At 38.3% G+C, this 14,588-nt stretch overlaps 1 protein-coding gene across 2 annotated transcripts; it reads right to left on the bottom strand.

Moving 5' to 3' along the window:
* Positions 1 to 4,223: 4,223 nt before the first annotated feature.
* Positions 4,224 to 10,261, bottom strand: LOC146474812 (neuropeptide FF receptor 2-like). Of its 2 annotated transcripts, none has more exons than XM_085116600.1 (2): positions 9,512 to 10,261; positions 4,224 to 5,551 (listed from the first exon to the last, which is right to left on the bottom strand). In XM_085116600.1, the coding sequence occupies exons 1-2, from the start codon at positions 10,197 to 10,199 to the stop codon at positions 5,202 to 5,204; spliced, it is 1,038 nt and encodes a 345-aa protein (XP_084972726.1). In that variant the 5' UTR covers positions 10,200 to 10,261; the 3' UTR covers positions 4,224 to 5,201. The 2 variants fall into 2 exon arrangements, with proteins under 2 accessions (XP_084972726.1, XP_084972727.1); XM_085116601.1 differs by having other exon boundaries at positions 5,293 to 5,588.
* Positions 10,262 to 14,588: the final 4,327 nt, after the last annotated feature.

The following is a 14,588-nucleotide window of genomic DNA, read 5'->3' as shown; positions in this document are numbered from 1 at the left end:
GAAAACTTCAGACATCCTAAGTTTATGAGAAAAAATAAGACATATCTGTGAATTGGAAGTCTTCGAGAATACCAGTTATCTCATAAGATGTGTTTCTATGAGCCTCTTATGGTTTAGGATAGTTTCGTGAAAGCGAACCAAGAGGATTATCTTATCTATGCCCTCGAGCAAGTCCCCAGGACCTGATAAGATAAACACGCGTTTGTGATTAAAGGCTGACTTCCCGCTTTTCTCCGACCACTTATAGCTATTATTGACTGCTCTTTCGCTAATTCTCTGTTTGTATACGTGTGGAAAGATACTGAAGTAATGCCTCTTTAAAAGAAACTTGAGGGGAATCCGAAATGCTTCGCTTTCGCTCCTCGTCGCCGCCTCTAAATTCTGTGAGGGGCGAGTGCTTTCAAGAACGGTTTCAGCTCTTAGATAATTAGGAACGGCCACCTATAACCGGGGGGGGGGGGGGAGGGGGGAGGGGGGAGGGGGCACTACCTTGTTTAAGATAAGAGACCTTTTTTTGTAACCCTAATTGTCTGCTTTGTTTTTCATTTCACATAAAGAAAATATTCTTTTATAACTAACATCATAGAATTAGATTTTTCAAAAAAAAAAAAAAAAAAAAAGGTTGTTATCACAAATGTAGACCACGCATCACCACTCGCCACACGCTAAATAGTGAAATTGAACACCCTGGGTGCCTCTTCCAGCACAGTGCAATGGTTTGACATTTAACTGACTGGTAGACGCCTAGTTGTCCATTTTTGTGGGGGCCCATACTCGGTAAAAATGATGCGGGAGTGGAGGGAGGCTATCGACAAATATACATAGTGAATCCAAGCTATAAGACTGCATTTAAAATTACCCGGTCGTAAACCGGGGACCTATTTTCTGCTTGTCGTTTTTCGGCCCTGAAACGTCGAGAGAAATGGCCGAATTCAGCGAGTTTAAGGCGAAGAAATTATCCTTCGAGGACGCCCAAAAGATTATTCGATGGCGTAAAAAGAAGAATTTGGAGAGTTAGGAAAGCCGTGCAAGTGAAAAGGATTTGCCATCGCAAGATATCATCTGAATAGCGGTCTTTTCTCGGAAATACTCGAGGGCGAGCCCTTCTTCGAACGAGTAAAGTAACTTATACATCAGTGCTTGACTGTAAATTTGCAAGATTAGATTAGTTTTTCGTTTTCCTGACAGCTCTCCTAACACCTTTTTCCTCACAGCCTTTCAATGTAACAGCGAAATTCTTGAAAAACCTGCACATTTCGGGTCACTAATGCTCCTCAAAATTACTCCACATCGAGTGCCGATTGTTCGCTGGCATCGAATAGTTTTCCTCGAGGCGTATGTGGAACGGGTTACGTTGGGTTTTCCGGAAGTAATGGCTTTCCGAACTAATCTTTTTGTTCTGAAACTTTTTGTCTCTTGTTCTGTGTATCTTCTTTCACGAAGCTCGTAAATTAATTCTTGGTGAGTGTTAGCGAGGCAGCACACTATTCTTTACAATACTTACAATAGTGGCGAATGTAAGATCTAAAGCATGCGCAGTTAGTTGGTTTTATTTATCCGGGATATCCACACCTGCGATAACGTCACTTAAAATTGCACGTGGAAAGACCTTACAGACATGCAGAGTTCCAGCAGATTGACACTGCTAGTATTCTTCGCCCGTTGAGGCAATAAATTTAACCGCTCAGTCAAAATCTCTGCCGTTGAGGCAAACAATTCGACATTTCAATCAGGTGAAAGAAAAGCTTGCAACCATAGATTTAAAATGCAGATCGCTCGTTGACGCGAACTATTCAACTGTTAAGTCAAATCATTTAAATGGCTGTCTACACTTTGAGGCGAAATCTGAGTCGTTCTTGACTGTTGATATCATCCCTTCGACCTTAGCGTCAAGTTGTTTTTCAACCGTTGAGACAAAAGAAAACTTCTCGATTCTCGAGCACACTACTAAATTGTCGTTCACTCAAACGTTGACAGTGAACATGCTTCAAAATGGGTTTGTTTTGCTGAAAGGCGACTGACGATTTCTGCGTTGCTTCATATTCTACACGAGAGTGAATCCGCTTTTTTGTTTCGGCATTTGGCAATGACTGTAGCGGGCATTCGCTCTGTCTTACGAGTCAGACATTAAAACGCTCTAAATTGCAAACTAAATAGCTAACTTGGTCTATCGCCTGGCATACGTCGAGCACAACCAAGCAACACCTATACTTAAAAATATTTGTAGATGTGATCGCAAAACCACAGCGAGAACAAGTATGATAATCAGATCTAAATATTTCTGGAACAAACAACTAGGTTACAAACATAAGTAGTCATTTAAGGCTTAAAGCCTAAAAAGAAATCAGTAAACCTATATAGCTTGAGCTAATTCAGGTAAGGCTGAAGAACAAAAGCTTAATTCTCTATTAATTGCGATTTAATTTTTAATGTGACGACATGAGAAAAGTTCTGCATAAAAATTGTCGACTCAGTAAGCAACGGTATGTATTATACGAAAATTAGGTATCACAGATATTCACTTACCGTGTGAATGTTATTTTTTTAGGACGATTGCTTCGCCAGGGAACAGCTAATAAGAGATTACACAACAATGCGACCTACTTGCAATATATCTTTATCTTTTTGCGCGCTAATTACTTACCAGATTTAACTTTGATTTCAAAGAATGCTCATATAATTACAGCATGAATGACCAATCCTGCTCAGGGATGTAAAGGTGCGAAATGCAACCACATCATCGTCCAAAAGCGAATTCTTCGCACCTCAGATTATAACAGATAAATCTTAAAAGGGTAGTGTCACCTAGTTTTTAGGATAACTTTGAATAGCCAAAAATATTGACCTTTGTGGCGATCGAAACGTTAATGCTTAAGTTTTGTTAACAACTGACCTACCAGTGCACAGAAACTGGTATTAATAGGACATTTTCACTATGGCGTCATTTTACTACAACTACCAGAATCCTTCTGGTTTTTATTTTCTCATGCTAATTGGAGCTATTGTTCTTTGGTTTCATTTGGAATTACAAAATTTAAATTTGAAAAGAAAAACGAAGTAAATTCTGGTAGTTGTAGTCAAATGGCGCCATCATAAAAATGGCCTCTTACATTTTGCTGCCGATGGCCTGGATGGGAATGGATTTGCATGTAATAATGGCATGGATTGAATGGAATTGAAAAAAAAAAAATTGGCTATTTTTTTCAAGTTCGTCCTGTGTATTTTAGAGAAATTTCTAAAAATTGCTTATAGTTTGTTCTTCCTCGGAAAAATCACTTAATAATTTCCTCCAACTACTCTAAGAAAAATTGTATGTCAGAGAAAAGAATCTTTGACCAAAATACGGCAGAGAAATCGCCGTGACAGTGCCCCTCAAACAGCGAAAGCAGTTGTAGCGTAAACTATTTCAAGTGTAATTGGTTGTTGAAAAACTCCTCTGGGAACAGCTAATAAAATAACATTAATTATGAGTTACAAATAGAGTGTTTTCACATGGCGTCATGGCGGCCATGCTGGTGTCCCAAAACAAAGAAATGGCGGCCATGGTGGTGTCCCAAACTAAACCTCTGGAAATTGAACTCTATTTTTCTGCAAATACTTTCTTTTGTTTCAGTAAACCAATATGGCCAGTAGTCACGTGAATGAAAACGCTCTATAGTTAGGTTTACGGTTATATTGGGCCCACAGGTCACCGCAATACAATAGGTGCGCTGTAAATCGGTGTGCAATGAAAAACAAGTTCTCTCCTTGCTCTTAGCCGCCTTGGGGTAAATGTTTTTAAAATAACGACAACAGAGAAGGAGTCGAATCATGCAAGTGGTCCTCGTTCGTTAGAATTAGTTTTACTCTTTGTCTCTACCCTTAACTTAAGCGCTCTTAAATTAATTCAAAATTGTCTATTTGAAACCTCAACTACTAATGAAATATTATGTCTATCGTAAGATTCCGTGTTTCACTAGCTAACTCACTACAAGTCTTTGTTTTTGGATGTTTATCAAGCTTACACGGAAGCAATGTTGTAAACAAATAATATGCTTCACTATTACCTAATATCAAAACAGCTACCAAGACAATGCGTCTTTGGTCAAAAAACCTTCAAACATAGTTAATTGAGGGAATGGTTATGAAACGTTGCCATGACAACAAAGGTACTGCAATATCATGTTGGAAGGGCCGTGACCGTGCACAATCCTTTGTTTAACGAGTTCACACAACAGTTGAAGATCTTTTAAGGTTACCCGGTACCTTCAGAGGTGTCTTCAGAGGTGTCTCGCGTCCAAGCGATGTAGCGCGTCCGGTTTAAACTGTAGATACCTGAACCCTTATATCAAATTAAAGCTTATAGAGCTGGCTATCCAACTAAACCAAGAATTTTGAAATAAAATGAATTGCCGAAGTTTTAGCGCTGTTTTCTCGAATAATTTTTTCTCACTTGGAGAAGCCACTTCAAAGAGCTAAAACTCAAAAGGAATTTGTTCGTTTGCCTTCAAATTTGGACAGTAGCTAGTTTAACATATAAACAACAAAAAACGTGTCTGCGAAGAGTGATTTTTGTACGATTACTCCACATTTTTTTCATCCCATTTCGAAAATGCTCTAAAACTTTTCACTGCGATTGAATATGGCAAAACGCAGACACGCTTTTTTAGCGCTTTGGTTCCGGAAACTGAGGAGCAAATTAAATTAGGAAAAAACAAAATTCTCTTAGACTTGTAGCTTTAAAAAGGTGATTCGGGCGCTCACAATTAGAGGTCGTAAAAAATTCGACAATTTATTTTATTTCAAAATTCTTGGTATAGTTTGATAGTCAGCTCTATAAGCTTTAATTTGATATAGGGGTTTAGGTATCTTCAGTTTAAACTGGACGCGCTACATCGCTTAAACGCGAGACACCTCTGAAGGTCCTGGGTAAGCTTAAAATAGGAACTTTTCTATTGGACAGTTGCTCCAACACATTTCAAAATCTGTTGTAGTGTGTGAACGGCAAGGCCAAATATTCTAACAAAAACATATAACAAAATAGTTTGTCAGGCTTCATAACCATAGCCCGCATTAACTCTGTTTTAAGTTAAATAACCAACGAGCCGTACGTTTTCTACCTGAGAAGGGCTTAAACGTCATAAAAAGGCTCGTTTGGGTTTGTGATACTCCACGGCCAAGTCATTTATATGGCTGTCTTACTGACAGTGGATCCACCAGAATCAAACCCCGGGCGAGCCAGTTAATGAAGTGTTCTTTTCCATTTCCTTCTCAGCCATCTCCATCTCGTTATTTTTCACAGCACGCCGCTTATTTACTCTGTACCTCAGCATTCTTGAAAATTCACGCCTGTAATTTGTATTGAACACCGCGTATGCAATTGGATTGCAGGCGCTGTTAGAGTAGATAAGCCACTGAGTGGACAAGATGACGGATACAAGTACGTACGTCATTTCAGGCTGTCCAAAGTCCATGTACAGGAAAAGAATGTGATATGGCAGCCAACAGACAGCGAATAGGGCCACGACAATCACAAGCATACGAACAATCCGCCTCTGGCGCTGTTGAGAAACTAACAAGTAACACAAACATGAGCGTGCGCAGATTACCTGAAAATGAGGCATGGTGTTTTAGTGTCACTTTGCAGGGAACGTTTAAGCAAAATACTTAAAACAAATAAGCAAATAAAAGAAAAAGAAAAAATGAATGGGAATTTCAGGTGCTTCCATAGGGAGCCAGTGGCTCTTTCAACAATTTTTTCCAGGTCGAACTGAAATTTGGATATGTTTTTTGTGGAGGGACGAAAATGGTAATGGTAATGGTAATGCATTTATACACCGCATTTTCTATTCATATATATTCAAATGCGGTTTACATCAGCGTATGTCCATTAGCGACCTCATCCTACCCACCCAACCCATGAAATCTGAGTACCCGGAGACAAACCCTGGAGCAGGGACGAGAACCAACAACAAACTCAAACCACGTATGACGAGAACACTGGGAATCGAACCCCAACAACATGCTGTCTCCTGTATTCAGTCCCAGATGGTTTCGTGTCCTTTTAAAAGATATACTTGTGTAAGCCAAGTGCAAGCTAATACAGTTTGATTTGTTTGAATGCTTTATCCCTTTCACTCCCAGAAGTGACAAACAAATAAATTCTCCTTACAATTTTCATATGATGTGAAGCAGTTAGGTGATGAGAATTTCGAAAATCGTCATGCAAGGGATTGTGTCTTGAAACAAGACCAAATTGTCAGGACAATCCAAAAAAGGTTTGTATGATCACTGGTTGGGAGAATTAGCTCTCAGATCTTGGGAGCGAAAGGGTTATTTGAAAATTTAAGCTGCACAAAGTTTTAGTGAATGGAATCTTATTCCCTAGATTTACGAGCTGTTGTTGGCTTCACGAAAATGCTCTCTAGTGATCGTATTTTGACACTTGACATTTTGACATTTTTATCTATACTCTCCACTCTTACTGTTACATAAGCGCAAAATATATTATTAATATAGTATTAAAACATAGAATAATACGCAGCTAAAAAATACAATTCAAATTCAATAATACAATTAAAATAGGGGAAGGAGAGAAGACGGGAACCTCTAGTAAAACTAATACTATGCATGTGCCCCTTTAAAGGAAGTAAATTGATAAGAAAAGTAACTAAGTAGGGTAGAAAAAATAAGAAAGATATACCAAAAGGAAAACAAAAAACAAGGAGAAACGAAAAGAATGGAATAAAGTATCATTAATAATGAGCAAGGTAATATTTATAGAGTGGTTTTCTAAGCATTCTTTTAATAGGTTTAGGGACCGTATTTTGCATTTTAACGACCTAAAATTTGCTCCGAAAACAAAAAGGAATTAGTTTTCCAGTGTTTCCCATTTTTTCCATTTTACCGAAGAAAACTTTAGGTCCTTCCAACTAAGTCCGAAATTCTGAGGCGATTAAGGTCCTTCGAACAGTTGAAACAATGATCCGGTTTTGCGAATAAGTACTCTGTTAGGTACAGATGAGCTAGTATTAGTTAGCTTTGGTCACAGAATGAATGAATGAATGAATGAATGAATGAATGAATGAATGAATGAATGAATGAATGAATGAATGAATGAATGAATGAATGAATGAATGAATGGATGGATGGATGGATGGATGGATGGATGGATGGATGGATGAATGAATGAATGTATGAATGAATGAATGAATGAATGAATGAATGAATGAATGAATGAATGAATGAATGAATGAATGAATGAATGAATGAATGAATGAATGAATGACACTTTATTTACCCTCGGATCTGATTGAGGCTGTTTAGGCCTCTGGCAAAATACATGCTTATGTGCCGAGAAAGAAACAAATAATATGTACATGTGTAATTCAGTGAAAAAGTTATTCGAAAGATGCTCGCCTGAGAGAGAGTTCCAAGCTTTGGAAACAGTCCATGCCATGTGGTTTTAACCTAATAAACTAATTTATTTACTTCTCGGAGATTCTTTACGTTATCCTTTAGCTTAAACAATTGATGGTAGGATGGAAAAGGATTACAACACGTCTTCTCTTGTGTAAAGGGAAAATCGCTAAAAACTGATCATCGGTTGTTTCTTCTTAGAGAAAGCACTGATATTTTGTTCTTGGTGCTCAAGGTGTAATTTCATGTTTGAAAAAAAATATGTTATGTCTATATCGTAAGATTGCTGTTTAAAAAGAGACTCCGTGTTTCACTAGCTCACTACAAGTCCCTGAAGAAGCGTTTGACATTGCTTGTTGTCGGATGTTTATCAAGCTTACACGGAAGCAATGATGGAAACAAATGATATGCTTCACTTTCACCCAACAATATCAGAACAGTTACCAAGACAATACATATTTCGTCTTTGACAAAGGATTGATTTTCGCTGTTGTTGTTGGATGTTTTGAAACTTACACGGAAGCAGGGATGGAAACAAAAGATTTGCTTCGCTAAAAACCTATCATCGGTTGTTTCTCCTTAGAGAAAGCACTTAATATGTTTTTCTTGGTGCTCAAGGCGCAATTTCATGTTTGAACAAGACAGCATAGCAAAATTTCTGTAACACTGAATACCTCCTTAAGTCTGGTGCATCAAACTGACGTGTAGTTTGTACGAAGTAGACCGTCAAAGGACTAAAACCTCCAAGAACTGAAACAAGTTGAAGTCCAAACAGGAACAATGGATATGCCACATAGTCGACATTCAAATCTCATCAATATGCAGGATGTTTGTTGTACAAACCCTGCTTGATGGCCTGGCTTCCACTAGTCTCCTATAGCTCAGCGGTAGAGCGTCGAGAAAAAGTAATCGGGAGGTCATAGGTTTGACTTCTGTCGTGAGAACTCGATTTCTTTTCTTTCCAAGTATGTTTGTATCACTAACTGAAAAATACATCATTCTCGGGACCAATGAATGTTTTAAGAAATTGTGTTATCAGCAATTATGAGAAGTATGATAAATTGACTGGTACGCGGTCCCACTTGGCAATAGGCGTCCGTCATTCAAACTTTTCATACCTTATAACGAAAAAGTAAGCTGATTCGCCCTTCTGTAGCCTGCGACAAAGATTATAGCATACGTTTCACAGCCGAATTTTTTTAAGAACTGACTTGAACGGAGGCCTCGAGAATAGTGAGTTGAAGAAGAATTAGTTTTAAAACTCAAGAAAAATTTGAAATCCAAATGACAGGGACTCTTTAATTTTAAGACCAACTGAACAAAGCCAGAATGACAATTAACAATGTTCATGCATTTGTAGCAGATGTTCTCAAACTCATTAATAATTCATGCAGTCAAAAGCCAATAAATGACCTCCATTTCGGTCAGGTGGATGAATCTTGATACCCCAATGAAACACCAGATGAAACACCACCAGGTTTTCATCTGAGATGAAACATGTTTTTCATCTGAGATCAAACATTTGCATTTTAATGAGATTAATTTCTTATTGTTTCATTTGAGAAGACATGTCAAAAACTCGGGCTTCGTGCTTTATCACGGGTTCCAAATACCTCGAAACAGATGAAAGCACTCGGCCTGCGGCCTCGTGCTTTCATCTGTTTCTCAGTATTTGGAACCCGTGATAAAGCACTCGCCCTCGTTTTTGACATATTACTTAACACACAATTTCGCCAAAATACAAGGCTTCTGTTTGCAGATTCTTGAAGCGAATTATCTCTAATAATCTGCTAAAAAGAGCTATCTCAGTTTTGTAGAGGTGTCAACACCGACATTGACTATTTGGTGGGTGATAAGCCGATTCACTTAACTGTCGTTGTGTGGGATGGTAGAAAGCAAACAACAGAAGCTCTTAAACCACGATTGAAAACCATTCTTCTTGCGGATTACTGGTCGTTTCGATACATATGTAAAGTCGATTCGATACATTTGAAGTCGTTTCGGTACAAACAACTGTATGTGTAGAAAGAGGTCCGTTAAGTTTATTATTTGAATACTAAAAGGCAAAAGCCTTTTTTTTAAAATCATAAAACACCGAATTGTGGCAACTCACCTTGCTGAGGCTCTACCAGACTCCAAAGTTTCTTTATAATGAGCGAATAAAGCACGGAAATCACACCAAGTGGAATGACATAGAGAAAAATTGCCACAAACAGGGTGTAAATTTTCCGTGATGAACTATCAGGCCAAATCTCAACGCACTGATCGTCTGCTCCCGTAGAGTCGATGTGGGAAAATAAGAGCAGCGGGAAGGGAAGAGCCACTGAAGAAACCCATATCATCGCGATGAAAATATATGCTTTGTGCATTTTTGTGTTAGGGGTACGGTACAAAACAACCATTTTGAAACGATCTGCAGCGATGGCTATCAACGTTCCCACGGATGCGGATAGTGACACGCCTTGAAGGAACGAGAGGCACTTGCACAAGATTTCACCAAAAGGCCAGTATCCCAAATGTCCGAGTGTTGTCACCATAGGAACGTTAAGAAGGCAAACCAGGAAATCAGCTATGGCGAGGTTCGTGATGAAGACATTCGTTACCGTCTTCATGTGTGGCCGGCGAATCGTAAGAATCACGAGCAGATTTCCCAAGACGCCTAAAATGAATATAACGGCATAAGCAAACAAACGGAGCCATTTCAGAGCTTCCATTTCTCTGTATCCGCTAATTGTTCCCGCAACAGTGCAGTTGGGAGACAAAGAAGCGTTTTTGAGAACAGAGCAGTTTGGCGGTGACATTTTGTCACGGCGTTCTTCGAAGAACTGTTCTTTGTAAGAAGCTTTCGTTTAGCGCGCGGTGTACTCTGTGACGTATGCTGTTTTGTTTCTAAAGTTCTTCAATGCCAGTTAAGTGAGGTGCGCGTACTGCATGTTTCCATAAGCATATTTTCCGAGTCGAACGAGGGCATTCGGCCGCTTAACTAGAGTTTAAAGCCCGCCAAGCACATCGCTACAATTTGTATAGTGAAGTTTCTTAACAGGTTACACTGCCGACTAAACCTTTTGGATTTATTTTTTTTTTGACCTGCTACTTTTTGAAATAAGAAAAGACTATCTAGTAATCTACATATCTGCTTATTTTGCCTGTTTTTTTAAATTTATAAATACTGTTATTGCATTCACACTAAATCTTATATCTACAGTTCTATTATTTTTATGATAGACTGTTGTTTTCATTTCGTGGTATACATACAAACTATTCGCTAAGGAAGAGAACGAAAACAAAACTATTTGGTGAATCTAATTCAAGGGTGTATTTCTTATTTTACGAATGTTGTGGATGGATTAAGCTGTTATTTCCTTTTCGATAGTTTTGGCAGCATTTTCGAGATTATTTGATATTTTTCTGTTATTCCAAGACTAGAGTCAACAGTTGTGTTGTGGACAGGTTTGCCAACTTTCTTTACCTTTGGTGAGGGCCTCTCATGACAAACAGCTGAACATATTGTCAACCTGATAGGTTGCACTTTAATCTTTTTCCTAATAACAGTTGTACTGTTACTGTCCGTTGGTGTATTTTGGTAAAACCTACTTCTTATCTTTGGAGGGAACCATCTGGCCTTGGTTGGAAACATGCTCACAACACACTATAAAGTAAGACGTGATTTGTGAGATATTATTAGAGAAAACAAGCTGCTTGATGAATAAAGAAGATTAACGAAGTTTTCCTTTTACGTTTTCTTTGTGCTAAGCGAGCGCATAACACTTTGCATAATTTAACCTTCTTGGCTGACCTCTACTTTTTCTTTTATAGATCACGTTCTTCACATATTCTCTACAAAATTGAATATAAAAATTTTTGCTTTGGACGTCCAAAATGTTTATATTTTTCTTCCCATACGCCACCGAATTCCACTTACATTGTGGCGACTATAGCATTGGTATTTCATTATCACTAAAAAAAAAAAAAAAAAAAGTGATAAGAAACTGTGTTGTAAAAGATTCGTCCTTAAGGCATATTAACTTACAATAACAATATATATTTATATAGAGCCAAATCAATAATTCCGCAAGGTGCCTTACAATGATAACTATGAAATTTTAACGGCGATATTTATGTGGCAGTTTAAAACTGAGGTTAACAAAGCATTTCAAAAATGATATGGATTTTAAAAATGATGTCCATTTAGCCAAAGTTAAATTAGAAAACTATCTATCCTTGCTCCCTGTAAAAGTACAAATTAACTTCGTCAAACAAGCTGTCCGCTCTTCGCGCGTTACAAAAGCAGACATTTATCATGACAGCCCTTTTCGCCCAAACGTGTCAACGCAAACGCGAGCAAAAAGTATATTCAACTTCTGCACGTGACAGATAATTACTTGAGAGCTTCAAGTGAATCAATCCATCTCACTGATTTTGCTTTTCGATTTCCGCTTCTAAAACTGAGCTGTTTGAAATGAAAATGGTATCTACAAATAAAGGAAGCCAGGGTCTGTGCCCAGCTACTGATAATGATCCGGAAGCCACATAACCAATAGCAAATATTTTTACCTGAGATCGTTTTTCCTTTATGATTTTGTTTCCTACTGATAAGGTTTGTCACGAGATGGCCTCTTCATATTTCTAAAAAGCTTTATTTCTTATTCGATTTGCCGTCTGTGCTAGAATTAATACGGAAGGCGATCAATTTTTCGTGCTGTCCTTCGAATTTTCAAGTTCAATTTCCTGTGACTTTTTCTTCGAAGCCGGTTCGGTCCACAGCTAAACCGTATATTTGAAAACACATCAGTCGTTTCCATACTTCAATGGCCTTGTAGAAGACCAAACATGAACGCCTTTAGAAGACCGAACATGAACATGAACCCCCCCCCATCCCTTTTGAAAACGCTTTCCAGACTGGATAAATTTGAAAACACCGGGTAGACGTTGTAATATGGAAGGTAAAAACGAAGCTTTTAGAAAACGGAAAGGTTACAACGAAATGTACACACTCCAACGTGTATTTAGCGAGTAGGCACTTTGACTGAGGACGACAGAAATTCCAGTGATGCCAACTCTCCCGCTTTTTTGCCTCGTCTCCCGCTCTCCCGCTTTTTACGGGGTGAAACCCCCCTCCTCCCTCCACTGAAGCCCTAAATATAGCCTTGCTGGCACAGCCCTCGGAGGCTCTTCGCTATTGCTGACATGGTTCTGCTGGCTGCCCCTGAAGATTTCTAGATGTCTCCAGATTCTTGTACTCCGGGGGTTGGCAGGTATGCAGAAATGATACGAAAACTACAATGTGGACGGAATACAGTCGATACTTTAAATCATTCGAAAAGTAGAAATTACAATAGAACAAAATAAAGTTAGGGAAACAAAAATAACTGTATCTGAAGTGTTCGAAGTCTTCCAGTTCGGTATAAGGAGTTTACTTAAAAGTTCTCGTTTTACAAAAAACTATGTCAGTTGTGCTATGATAAATTAAACGTACTTTACCCGGCGTGAGTCACAAAGTCAACGCATGCATTGTTTCAAGATGAACATTATATTAGCAAACTAAAATATGCCTTGAATAAAATGGAAAGGTCGACATAACCATTTAGCTGTTTGTCTTCAAGTTATCTGGGATATGATCGTTGGCGAAAAAATTTTAAAATGTATGTTTGCTGACGAAAGCGAAATTACGCTACTTTACACAAAACGCAAAGTCGGGCGCAATTATAAAGGTAAATAATCGATGCAAACCTGTTTAACCACTAAGGTCAATTTTCTCCCAAAAGAAACACTTTAGATCTTTGTCTCTGTGTGTTCCTTGTGCATTTTTCGAAAAAGTTATCTGGGACGAGATCATTGCCTAAACATTCATGAAATAAGAATGACACCAATGGTTTTTTTAAAGCTGCCTAAGCTCAGTGTTCTCATATAGTTAGTGATATGTTTTCCCATCGAGTCCAATGTCATAAAAAAACTTCCATTTAACTACTAATTTATTTGCTATCTGAACTTGAAAACCAAACTATACAACTTGTCCGAGTGCTTCTGTTTGTTCAGTTTTGAACTAAATTAAAATTGAATGGAGAAATCTCTGAATTATAACATGGTAAGAAGCGAGGTGTATAGTGTGGCTACTAGATATTCCTTTCTCACAAATAATGCTATAAATTTATCACCAAGGGATTTGTGAGTGCGAGTTCCAAAAACGGAAATTTCGTTTTCGCTAATCGATACGTAAGCTTGCGCAAGATACAAAGACCACCTAATTGTGTTCTAAGTCAATCATGATATCTTGAAAACATTCAATTTTAAAATAATAGATATTTCGTTTGAGAGATAAGCTGGGTCCATTTAATCTAATTTTACCCTTTGTTTGCCGCTTCAACTAGATGTCTGTGATGAGATCCGCCAGAAATAAAGCAAGACGTCATTGAAAAATAGTTTTCAAAATGACAAGATGATTTCCTGTTAATTTAATGTTGCAAAAGACTTTCATTTAATTCTAAACTTCTCTCTGCTGTTTTAGTCAAAGGTGTCACCACGTCGAGGAAGTAAAATTCAAGTTCTGTCATTCAGCCTTTTCTTTCCTTTCTACCCTTCAACATAGGAGAAAATTACAATCTTTCTGAGGTGGAAAAGGTTTGTCATTGCATTTATTCCGCTAATCACAGGCTCGGTGAAAATTGAAACAGTATTGGAAAATCATGGCGCGACGAAGTATACAAGGGGAACAAGCGAGAACAATAAAGCAAAATAGCTAAAAAGGTTGTCTTCCTGCATTCCCACTCCATTTTACGGCTTTTAAAAGGCAAATTTGTGTAAACTATCTTGTCTTATCGTTTGCTAATAGTATCGAGGTCGCAACTCCTTCGGCACCCTTAGCTTTTCTGTATGGACAGGTACCTTAGCCTTTGTCCAACCAAGGACAGTCAACCTTCAAGGCAGCAGCAGCATTTAACCCAGTACCTGCCTGCCTTACTAAAGTTAGGTTGAACGCTCCCACGAGTCTCCTGTAGCTCAGTGGTAGAGCATCCGAACTATAGTAATCGGAAGGTCTTAGGTTCGACCCCTGATAGGAGCACTCGGATTTCTTTTTTCCGAGTATGCCTGTGTCACTTTCTAGAAAAATACATCATTCTCATTCATTCACCAGGCTGGAAATATACTATCACATTTCTTTCATAACGTAAACTTATTCCCCAAATTTACAT

This window comes from Pavona decussata, unplaced genomic scaffold, assembly GCF_977016875.1.
Source record: "Pavona decussata unplaced genomic scaffold, jaPavDecu1.1 SCAFFOLD_87, whole genome shotgun sequence".
NCBI classification, from domain to species: domain Eukaryota; kingdom Metazoa; phylum Cnidaria; class Anthozoa; order Scleractinia; family Agariciidae; genus Pavona; species Pavona decussata.
This window is presented reverse-complemented; position numbering and strand designations above follow the sequence as displayed.